Genomic DNA, 12,856 nt, shown 5'->3' on the forward strand with positions numbered 1-12,856 from the left:
GCCTGCTGGTCCAACAGCCACAGCTCCCAGTATACCTCATCCGCCTGCTGGTCCAACAGCCACAGCTCCCAGTATACCTCATCCGCCTGCTGGTCCAACAGCCACAGCTCCCAGTATACCTCATCCGCCTGCTGGTCCAACAGCCACAGCTCCCAGTATACCTCATCCGCCTGCTGGTCCAACAGCCACAGCTCCCAGTATACCTACCTCATCCGCCTGCTGGTCCAACAGCCACAGCTCCCAGTATACCTCATCCGCCTGCTGGTCCAACAGCCACAGCTCCCAGTATACCTCATCCGCCTGCTGGTCCAACAGCCACAGCTCCCAGTATACCTCATCCGCCTGCTGGTCCAACAGCCACAGCTCCCAGTATACCTCATCCGCCTGCTGGTCCAACAGCCACAGCTCCCAGTATACCTCATCCGCCTGCTGGTCCAACAGCCACAGCTCCCAGTATACCTCATCCGCCTGCTGGTCCAACAGCCACAGCTCCCAGTATACCTCATCCGCCTGCTGGTCCAACAGCCACAGCTCCCAGTATACCTCATCCGCCTGCTGGTCCAACATGCTCAGACACTAAAGTCATCTTTGCTGTCTGTGATGTGTCATCATGCGTCACCATGTATCCCCAGTGACTCAGCCTCTCTCCCTCTCCCCCCTCTCTCTCCCTCTCTGTCTCTCTCTCCCTCTCTCTCCCTCTCTGTCTCTCTCTCCCCCCCTCTCTCCCTCTTTCTCTCTCTCTCTCTCTCTCTACCTCATCATCCCCAGACATACCAGGACCACCGTGTCTTTAGATCACTGCCCGCTCCCAAATCACACTTCCTTCCCACGCAGTCATTTCACATAGCTACATGTTGCAGCTTTGCCCTAGATGAGATCACACAGTAATGTAATAATAATAATAATAACTTCGTTTTATGATAACTTAGATGAGATCACACAGTAATGTAATGATAAACTAGATGAGATCACACAGTAATGTAATGATAAACTAGATTAGAATGAGATCACACAGTAATGTAATGATAAACTAGATGAGATCACACAGTAATGTAATGATAAACTAGATTAGAATGAGATCACACAGTAATGTAATGATAAACTAGATGAGATCACACAGTAATGTAATGATAAACTAGATGAGATCACACAGTAATGTAATGATAAACTAGATGAGATCACACAGTAATGTTGTAATGATAAACTAGATGAGATCACACAGTAATGTAATAATAAACTAGATGAGATCACACAGTAATGTAATGATAAACTAGATGAGATCACACAGTAATGTAATAATAAACTAGATGAGATCACACAGTAATGTAATGATAAACTAGATGAGATCACACAGTAATGTTGTAATGATAAACTAGATGAGGTAATGTAATGATAAACTAGATGAGATCACACAGTAATGTAATGATAAACTAGATGAGATCACACAGTAATGTTGTAATGATAAACTAGATGAGATCACACAGTAATGTAATAATAAACTAGATGAGATCACACAGTAATGTAATGATAAACTAGATGAGATCACACAGTAATGTAATAATAAACTAGATGAGATCACACAGTAATGTAATGATAAACTAGATGAGATCACACAGTAATGTTGTAATGATAAACTAGATGAGATCACACAGTAATGTAATGATAAACTAGATGAGATCACACAGTAATGTAATGATAAACTAGATGAGATCACACAGTAATGTAATGATAAACTAGATGAGATCACACAGTAATGTTGTAATGATAAACTAGATGAGATCACACAGTAATGTTGTAATGATAAACTAGATGAGATCACACAGTAATGTAATGATAAACTAGATTAGAATGAGATCACACAGTAATGTAATGATAAACTAGATGAGATCACACAGTAATGTAATGATGAACTAGATAAGAATGAAATCACACAGTAATGTAATAATAAACTAGATGAGATCACACAGTAATGTAATGATAAACTAGATGAGATCACACAGTAATGTAATGATAAACTAGATGAGATCACACAGTAATGTAATGATAAACTAGATGAGATCACACAGTAATGTAATGATAAACTAGATGAGATCACACAGTAATGTAATGATAAACTAGATGAGATCACACAGTAAACTAGATGAGATCACACAGTAATGTAATGATAAACTAGATGAGATCACACAGTAAACTAGATGAGATCACACAGTAATGTAATGATAAACTAGATGAGATCACACAGTAATGTAATGATAAACTAGATGAGATCACACAGTAATGTAATGATAAACTAGATGAGATCACACAGTAATGTTGTAATGATAAACTAGATGAGATCACACAGTAATGTTGTAATGATAAACTAGATGAGATCACACAGTAATGTTGTAATGATAAACTAGATGAGATCACACAGTAATGTAATGATAAACTGTAGATGAGATCACACAGTAATATAATGATAAACTAGATGAGATCACAGTAATGTAATGATAAACTAGATGAGATCACAGTAATGTAATGATAAACTAGATGAGATCACACAGTAATGTAATGATAAACTAGATGAGATCACACAGTAATGTAATGATAAACTAGATGAGATCACACAGTAAACTAGATGAGATCACACAGTAATGTAATGATAAACTAGATGAGATCACACAGTAATGTAATAATAAACTAGATGAGATCACACAGTAATGTTGTAATGATAAACTAGATGAGATCACACAGTAATGTAATGATAAACTAGATGAAATCACAGAGTAATGTAATGATAAACTAGATGAGATCACAGTAATGCAATGATAAAATATCATGCACAACAATATGCATTATTTATTTTATTTAGGATAATGGTTAGAGTAAGCGTTGCCGATTCACAGCCATGCACTGCACGTGTCGGCGTGCGTGCGGGAGGGAGGATTTGAGAGTGTGTGTGTGAAAGCCTGTTCCGCTGGCTCAGCGTTAGTGGTGCGCAGGGTCTTTGTTGTGAGCACTGTGCTGTCTGTGTGCAGGGTGCTGCTGCGGGTCAGAATGCTGTACTACCTCAAACAAGAGGTGATAGGAAGCCAGTCCCAGAAGGTCCTAGACGGCGTGGACTGCAGGTGAGCTGAACTTTCACCCACTCCCTATTAACGAGAGACACGTACATCTACTGAGTGCTACTGAAAAAGAAATCAAAGTTGTTGTTGTTGTTGTTGTTTTTGTTGTTGTTATTGTTTTTTTGTTTTGATCTCTATCCATCCGGTTATCATTGGGGAAACTTTTCCTGGGGAGCTTTCAAAATGACACAGATGACGCTGTTTAATCTATCAGGATGATTTTAATCAGAGTTTAATATGGGTTTGTTCGGCCCTCACTGCTGCCATGCGACTGTGCAAGCCCATGATCATTGGGTAAACAGAACTTACATGTCAGGGTGAAATAGTGAGACCTACAGTATAAATATGTGTGTTTTTATTTCTGTTACTGAAAGGATTTGGCTAAAACCTTGAGCATGGAAGGGGAAGTGATATACAGGGCAACTCTTTACTGGCAAACCTGTCCCAGAATTTGCACATCTTGTTATCAGGAACGATTTGAATAGATTTGTTTCTTAGTTGCTCACCTTTTCCCAGAGATATTGGCCTTCTAAGTTACCCAAAATATCTATCTATCTATCAATCAATATACTGCCGCCCAGGACTGATCTGGTACCAACTTGTCTAAGGAAGGTTCAGCCAGCCAGAGATCACCACCTGCTGGTCAAAGACAGAACTGCAGGCTCTCACTGCCCACAGTATTGTTGCCCAAGTAACACCAAGGACGATTATCCAAAGCTACTGTGAAAGGAGATCCCCTTCAGAACATTGATGAGACTATTAAGACTCAAGAAAAAGTGGGGAAATGATTTATGTTCAGTTATTGTATGTCAGGAGTTTCCACTTAACGTGCCATGGCTTCTCAATAGAACCCAACATGGGATTATAACACTAAACTCTCCATCATGCTGTGGATTAATATGTTCCTTCTGTCATATGTGACTGATTCTTTCCTCCAGTGAGATAAAGATCTGGGTTCCGGACCCAGACCACTCTGAGCTCCCGGTCCTGTGGTGGGATGCCATCTGTGACAAGTGTCTGCTGCTGGGCATCTACAAGCACGGTGAGGCTCCTCTGTCACACACACTACTACCCTGACAGGAGGCTCCTCTGTCACACACACTACTACCCTGACAGGAGGCTCCTCTGTCACACACACAACTACCCTGACAGGAGGCTCCTCTGTCACACACACACTACTACCCTGACAGGAGGCTCCTCTGTCACACACACAACTACCCTGACAGGAGGCTCCTCTGTCACACACACAACTACCCTGACAGGAGGCTCCTCTGTCACACACACTACTACCCTGACAGGAGGCTCCTCTGTCACACACACTACTACCCTGACAGGAGGCTCCTCTGTCACACACACTACTACCCTGACAGGAGGCTCCTCTGTCACACACACTACTACCCTGACAGGAGGCTCCTCTGTCACACACACTACTACCCTGACAGGAGGCTCCTCTGTCACACACACTACTACCCTGACAGGAGGCTCCTCTGTCACACACACTACTACTTGACCTTACTCCTAGAACCCACCTCACCCCTGCCCACTTTGACAACCTAGGATGGCTTAGAGTAGACAGAGTACAGCAACTTGCAATGGGCCTGGTCTACAATATACACTACACCACTAAGGTACCGATGTACATGTCAAAATACTTCCCAAAGGTCAGTGAATACCACGACCACAACACCAGAGGGAGCTCCACAAATCATGTTAAACCCAGATTCGGCTCAAACAAGGGACTAAACACGTTTCGCAATTATGCCACATCAATGTGGAACGCCCTACCCACAGCCGTAAAATAATGTGAATCACTACCCACTTTCAAAACCACTCTCAAAGAGCACCTACGGGGGACTGCAATTCGAAACTGGCCCCTGTAAATGTCTAAATCCAACCCCCTCAAATGTACAGTTGGTTATAATATACGTTACAATAAATATAGGCAATAAATATATATAAATATATACTGTCATAGATACAGTATCAAACTGTAAAAGATGTTCATTTTGTGAGAAAACTGACTTAATATGAACTTTTTGTAGCATTAATTTGGTACCTTAGATGAATAACCATATAAGTCTGTTTGACGTTTTCAGAGGAACAATGTTTTCAAACTGTCAAACTATTATCTAAAGGTACTGGTAGTAAGTTTTGTGTTCATTCAGACAGTAGAGGCTGAGTACTTTTCGGTGATGTATCATTCACACTCCCAAGTGATTGGATTGGTTTTAAAACTGCAAATACATAGTTTTTGTCCATTGTAAATGGACTTATATGGTTCTTCAGTGCAAGGGTTCAATTTATGATTGTGTTCGCAATATCAGGAAAAATCCACAATATGATAATAACACAGATTGATGATAAAGAACAAATATCAATATCTTGCCCAGCCCCACCACCTTGACGGAAGAAGAAGCCTTAACATTTATAAATAATAAATAAATCAATACAAAACCACCAGTAATTACGTCTGGGTGGCATCAGCTTGTAAAGGTACGGTACAAAATGGACACAAGATATCAATATCCCATAGACTGCAGGGGTCGGTGTGAGTGTGGGAAAACAGCCAGCTTGTACATATAGACCTTATCTCTTAAGCGTTTTCAACCCATAACTGTTTGTTTATCCTTTCTGGCCCCTCAGGTTATGAGAAGTACAACAGCGTCCGTGCAGACCAGACCCTGTGCTTCCTAGAGCGCGTGGGCCGGCCCGACGAGAAGGCCATCGCTGCTGAACAGAGAGCCAATGATTTCATGGATGGGTGAGTACAGACAACCATTACTGGTGCTCTCCCCCTAGTCAGCAACCCATGAGCTAAACCTCAGTGACACCAAGTGGTATAGTACTACAGAAACGGTACTTAGATCTCTATATTGGAGGAAGATTATGTTTTTCTAGGTGACACCAAGTAGTATAGTACTATAGAAACATTACTTAAGTCTCTATAGGACGAGGATTACGTTTCCCTAGGTGATACCAAGTAGTCTAGTACTATAGCAACATTACTTAAGTCTCTATGCTGGACAATGTTTTCTTAATATTACTGGTTATCAAGGTTATTCAGGTATAATGCAAGGCAGGTGATTATACCTTTTGTCCGCTGGTCACTGTGCCTGACAAACCCCAGAATTCACACGGTTAATTTAATAATTTTCCAGCAGGCTATATATTTAGTAGTAGAGTAGATATACTTAACAGCCACAGACAAACATTTGGCTGGTGACTGATGCTAACCTTCTACCAGGTAATGAGCATTAAGCAGAGAAAAGCTTACATAATATTTCCCCTCCTCATCATCCACCTTTTATTTTGACAGACCTTTCCACTTGCATGTAACTTGTCACACAAAGCTATTTTCCTACATGAGTCAGTGGTGAATGTGTTTTTGTGAGCCTGTACCAGCTGTGCCTCACCCCATGTGGCCACTTGCTGACTGGTGGCTGTTATCTGTGCATGCAGGGATGTGGATGACCCCGAATATAAGCCCGCTCCAGCCCTGCTGAAGGACGATATGGAGGTATGGTCCGCTGTACATCACTACTTTAACTCTGCCAAGTACTGACCGACTGACTTGCCAAATGCAACGCTGTCGATTGGGAAATGTTGAAATGATGTGTTGTAGATGTTCTGCATGTGTGCAGGTGTTAACTCTTACCTCTCCTCTCACACAGGATGACGCCTCTTCTCCAGGAGAGTTGGTCGTGATAGACGGTGCCGGAGGTCAGTGTGTTTACCAGTCTGCTGCTTTGCAAATCGCTGTCATCCATATCACCAATATCCCCTTCTTATGAGAGTGAGAACAATCAACTTCCCCTATCAGGGTTTCCACTAGAAAAATATTGATGCCGGTTCACATGTCTGGGAATATTTCAATGTCCTGGACAAATGGGATGAATTCTGGTCAGATATTTTCTCTGTTCATTCAGCTTATTGCAATAGCATTATACCAGATGCTTAATCCTTATTGTCAATCAAAGAAGTCGGATTCAGTCATTTGTAATAATAATAATAATAATAATAATAATAATAATAATAATAATAATAATACATTCAATTTGTAGTGCACTACAGTATTTTGGTGCAGCCAGGATGGCTTGGTATGTGGGTCCATGTAGCAGCTCAACTTGTCAGCTTGTCCAGCCGTACCAATATTCTAGGGATTGTTTTCCTGGCTCACACACACACACACATCCAGCTGCATTGCAAGGTAAAAACACACACACGCCTCAAGGGATTTCAGAGCGAGACTTCAGTTTGAGCTAGATTTCTGTTTCAGTGGCAAAAACAAGCACTTTTACATTATGACCAGAGAGATTTAAACATGTCGGACTTCAACAAATTGTACCAATAAAAAAAAAATACGGAAATGAGCGGCTAACGGAAACCCTGACCCCTACATGTTCTAATAGTACTCTGTGTGTGTATCTCTTCCAGATGCGGCTCCAGCGTTGGAAGGGGACTCCACCGCATACTGGCCCTCGCCCTCTGTGCTGACGGCCCGGCTGCGGCGTCTGATCACGGCCTCCCAGCGCTTCACCAAGAGCCGCCAGATTCTGCACATCCAGCAGACCCAGCCTCCGCAGGAGGGCGTGATGATGACCAGCAGCAGCAGCATCAGCATGCCGCTCTGCCCACTGCCCCCCACCCTCAACGACACCCTCAACCCCAAGATGGCCGCCAAGATCGAACGCCAGCAGAGGTGAGGCCGGCGGGGATCGTTCACACAGACGGCAAACACAAGATGAGAGATTGATGAATACTTAATGAGTCCCCTAGAGGAAATGTTATAAGAAATATATATCAAATGATCTTACAGATAATAATAGAATATCCCTACTATTCATAATGCGCCCAGTCTCTGGGTTGTGATATACACATTAGCTATAGACATATTGAGATATTAGTGATTAAATAGAACCCTTGCACACCCCATGTGTTTGTAGTTTTAAAATCAATCCAAATCACTTGGAGTGTGAATGTGATATATCACTCTTTAACTTACTATCTGTGGATAATAAAGTTTGAAAACGTTCATCCTCTGAAAATGTAAAATGTAAATCAGATCATTAATGTGTGAGATGGCTTGATTTGGATATATCCAATTGCATCTATATTGACAGAAAAAAGTAGATCAGAGAGGATTTGACTAAGATTAAGAATTTATATTGAACAATGATAAAAAGAAAAAATTCCCCCTGTACATTTCTCAGGAAAGGAATATTCAACAGCCATACCTCATCACAGTGTTGTAGTCGAGTCACTAAGGGTGTGTTCACATCTGAAAGTCCAGGGATAGTCCGGACTTTCCGTGGATAGTCCGGACTTTCTGGTGGACCAAATGTGAAAATGATACATTGTTTGATTTGGTCTGCGTTCACACTACCCTGTTTGGTGCGGATCTAATTTGTAAACAAAGGACATGCTGTCGCCAAGTCGTTCATCTATTGGACTAGCACTCACAAACATAACAGTTGCCGACAGCGTCTCTTGTGATAAAGCAGAGAGATACTGTCATTACGAGCGTGGCGCAAGTCGACTAGAGAGTAGAGATATATAGAGAGAGAGAGAGAGCGAGAGAGAGCGAGAGAGAGAGAGGACGAGAGAGACTGTCCGCGCGCGGCGCCAGTCTAGAGAGACAGAGAGAGGAAGAGAGAGAGAGAGAGAGGCAGAGTGAGAGAGAGAGAGAGAGAGAGAGAGAGGACGAGAGAGACTGTCCGCGCGCGGCGCCAGTCTAGAGAGAGAGAGAGAGGACGAGAGAGACTGTCCGCGCGCCTGTCATCCATTTGAGTTGGGTCGCGCGCAAGCTGTCACTTGGCGCTGTCAAGTTGGGTCGCGCGACCGCCGCCACTAGGCACCTGTCACTCATTTCAGTCATTTCCTCTAGATTAGATACTATATAAAGTTCGTTTTGCGTTCACACCAACAGCAAACGAACCATGGTCCACTTTGAAACGAACCGAGTCCCAACTTTTCAAGAGGACCATGGTTCGGTTGTTTGGTCCTCATTATAGTTCGGTTTGCGTTCATACCTGTACAAACCAAACGGACTATCGATCTAAAGGGACCATGGTCCACTTAAAGGGACCATGGTCCACTTAAAGTGGACCAAACAGGGTAGGTGTGAACGCGCCCTAAATCTCGAGTCCGAGTCGAGTCCCGAGTGTTCGAGTCCAAGTCGAGTCAGCAAAGAAGAGCCACAGTCGAGTCCCCATTACCCTAGTCCGAGGCCAAGGTTGAGTCCACTCCACTCTGGCAGTCAAAGAGCTGACATACAAATAAAAAAAGGTCTACATTAAACATAAAGCGGTCACCATTTCAAAGGGAGTTTATTTACTTTGTGACACAAAAGCCAAACAAATGCACTAGCCATCAATATCTTATGCCAAATGATTAGGGCATATTACAAAAAATAACTGTATTTATCAAATAACAAGTCAGAGTCCTCGTCTGCACCTTCCGAGTCCGAATGCAGTCAATGCTAGAGTCCAAGTCAGAGTCATCAGTGCTCAAGTCGAACTCGAGTCCGAGACTCGAGTACTACAACACTGGGCTAACTATCATTATTACATGGCGTTTTCACATTCGCCGAAATGCTTGCTTGTGATTGGTCAATAGCCCCCGACAGGGGTGAATTATTTTTCGATAACCACCGGTGATTATTGTTTTTCGCAGCTGGAGTAATCAAGCCCCACTGACACACACTGTTTCAGTGCAGCCAATCAGACACACCTGCCGGGCTGCCCGCGATAATAATAATCACTTTATTTGGGCTGACAGAGCCACAGAACAACTGCGATTTGTCAAATGAATTAGGTATATTGTTAGTAAGTTAGCCATGTAATAAGCGGGATAATGTATAGCTATACTCGGTCATCATCGCAAAATAATTGACCTTCACTGACGTTTAAAACACCTCGCCGAGGCGGCTCGGTATTTTAAACTCCGTGTCGGTCAATTATTTTGCGACAATGACCTCGTAGCTATCCATTATCCCTTACATATTTCCTCTCTCTCTCTCTCTCTCTCTCTCTCTCTCTCTCTCTCTCTCTCTCTCTCTCTCTCTCTCTCACACACACACACATCCTCTACAGATGGACTAGGAGAGAGGAGGCTGATTTCTACCGCGTGGTCTCCACATTTGGCGTGGTGTTTGACCCAGACCTGGGCCGCTTCGACTGGACTAAGTTCCGGGCCATGGCTCGTCTCCACAAGAAGACAGACGAGAGCCTGCAGAAGTACCTCTGGGCTTTCACCGCCATGTGTCGACGGGTCTGTCGACTCCCACCCAAAGACGGAGGTCAGAGAGGAAAACACACACACACCGTTTAGAAGTGGTGGGAGAATGGATTAATGGCATAATAATCATGATTTTATCTTTTGTGATTCTGCATTGATGCTCAAAATTCAGTTATTCAATAATATAATTTAATGATAATTCAATGGGGTGAGCAGTGGCTCGGGAGGTAGAGCGGTCGTTTGGTTCCCGGTTCGTTTCCAGCTCCTCCCGGCAGCATGTCAAAGTGTCCTTGAGCAAGACACTTAACCCCTAACTGCTCCCAATGAGCAGTTCAGCACCTTGCATGGTTGCCTCCGCCGTCGGTGAGTGAATGGGTGAATGTGAGGCATAAGTTGTAAAACACTTTGGATAAAAGCGCTATATAAGAGTCCGTATTAGTTCTCTGGTGATTCCCAACCCTACACAATTTAGTGACATACAAAGGCACACATGAAGTACTAAGTACTTACTATGTCCTGCCTCATGTCAAGCCTCGACTCTCACATAGACTCAGCTAAAGTTGATGGAACATACCGGTGGCTTCAGTCACAGCTGTGAACAGTTCTAATCTGGAGAGGGAACTCGTGATAAAGCCTGCCTGCTCATCAGTATTCACATGTAAGCAGGACGATACAGTTTAATCATTGGTGGAACAGTAAACAGTGCAGCGAGTCTATGGATTGGACCGGCGGTACGGCCTGATTTACATGTGTCACACTGTATCGGGCGTGACCTCTCATTATTACAGCTACCATGTGTAATAACATTACTTCTGTCGCTTAACTCATTCAGCGCCAGATGGCGCTGTTTACTGTTACTGTTGAAAGGCCAGCGCTTTAAAGTATACGAATATGTGGCAGTGTTTGCAGGGCTCAAACTATATTATATATCATAGCTATGGATATAATACTATTGCCCATTTGACATTGAGTATCTATCATTCAATTTGTGAAAAAGAAATAATTTTTTCATCCATACATTCCCATTTTATACCGTGGTGAATATGAGTATAGTTTTTGACTAATCCTGGCTAATCCCAGAAAACGACGCTATGCAGCAATACGTGCATTTCACTCAAAACCATGCAGTTTCTCGCCTGTATACGCTACTATTTCTAAATCAATGCTATATTATCGGTATTATGTTTCATCATGAATGCATGAAAGGGTGGTGGGGGGGGGTCGTTTTTCTATGCTTTGATCATCACCAACGGAATACGTTACACACACATGCGCTTGGATCGCAGTGAATGGATTCTTGGATCAACGCAAGATTGATACCATATAGCCCTTACCTTGACTAGGATGTACTCCAAAAAGAATATTCCAATTATCTGATCGCCATTCCAAGTATTGATGTCGATCGTGTTGCCAACATAATCCACCAAAGAACATGAACCGGGAATGCTTGATTCTCCTCAATCCATGCGTTAGAAACGCTTGTCCTGCCCGACAAGGAAAACCCCGCCCGGACACTTTAGATCGACGCACAGTCCAAGCCAGAGAGTTTCAAAGGATGTGCAATACCGGCCGCAAGGCGGCAGGCGGCGGTATTGGACGTTTGCGATCTCAGACCCATTCCCAATGATAACATCAGGCTCCCTGGATAGATAATCAATGGAAATACATACACTCACTTAAATAAACAACACACTGTAGCACCCACTTTACCACTTTAGACACACTTTGCACTTTATATTTATATTTATATTATTGGTAAGGAAATTGCACATCATTCTCATTCCTTATTGCACCTCCTTATTGCACCTCACCACTACAAGGTGGCACCACAAGCTAAGCTATACCTCACCATTTTTGTACCAGCTGTACATGCTGTATATATAGATACACTGAACAATTTAGTTGTTTACGTACTTGACTTCTTGACTTTCTATTTTATACTTATTATACTTATTTTATACTATCTTGTTATTATCTAGCACACTCTCAGGAGCAACACAGAAAGAAACATTTCATGCAAAGTATTCTGTATTCTGTATGACAACTAATAAAGAAACTTGAACTTGAACTTGAAATAGCAAATAAAAGAAATAACGACCAAAACCCGACTATACTCGGGTCTGGCGCCGAATGTTCGGCGAGTTAACCCGACTATCATCGGGTCCGGCGTGGAATGAGTTAAAGAGTTGTTACTTTTTAAAACTGTGGCTTTTTCAAGTTACGCAACGTCATATTTCTACCAGGGTATACACACATTTTTCAAAAGCAGAGCCATTGACGGAACATATTAATCTTCTTTGTTGGAGGGGCGCTTCAGTAGCACACCACATAGCGCTCTGAGTCGTGAAGCGGTTGCCCCGGGTTCGTTTCCCACACCCGGTGACCATATGCCGCATGTCTTCCCCTCTTCTCCTCCCGTTTCTCCCTCTCTCCTCTGTCGGTCCTGCGTGGCCAAGAAAAAGCTGTCGGCCCTGCACGACCAGGAAAAAGCTAATAAAGATAATTTTAGAAAT

At 42.9% G+C, this 12,856-nt stretch overlaps 1 protein-coding gene across 3 annotated transcripts in view; it reads left to right on the plus strand.

Annotated features, from left to right (window-relative positions):
• Window positions 1–12,856, plus strand: part of chd9 (chromodomain helicase DNA binding protein 9) — a 202,567-nt gene that overhangs the window by 170,301 nt on the left and 19,410 nt on the right. For all 3 annotated transcript variants that reach the window (XM_084337361.1, XM_084337363.1, XM_084337362.1), the window contains exons 23-29: window positions 3,021–3,110; window positions 4,046–4,149; window positions 5,751–5,868; window positions 6,567–6,624; window positions 6,779–6,827; window positions 7,542–7,806; window positions 10,199–10,404. In XM_084337361.1, the coding sequence (XP_084193487.1) occupies window positions 3,021–3,110; window positions 4,046–4,149; window positions 5,751–5,868; window positions 6,567–6,624; window positions 6,779–6,827; window positions 7,542–7,806; window positions 10,199–10,404 (890 nt within the window). The remainder of the gene's footprint in view (window positions 1–3,020; window positions 3,111–4,045; window positions 4,150–5,750; window positions 5,869–6,566; window positions 6,625–6,778; window positions 6,828–7,541; window positions 7,807–10,198; window positions 10,405–12,856) is intronic.

Source organism: Notolepis coatsorum, assembly GCF_963971535.1.
Source record: "Notolepis coatsorum genome assembly, chromosome: 20".
Classification (NCBI taxonomy): domain Eukaryota; kingdom Metazoa; phylum Chordata; class Actinopteri; order Aulopiformes; family Paralepididae; genus Notolepis; species Notolepis coatsorum.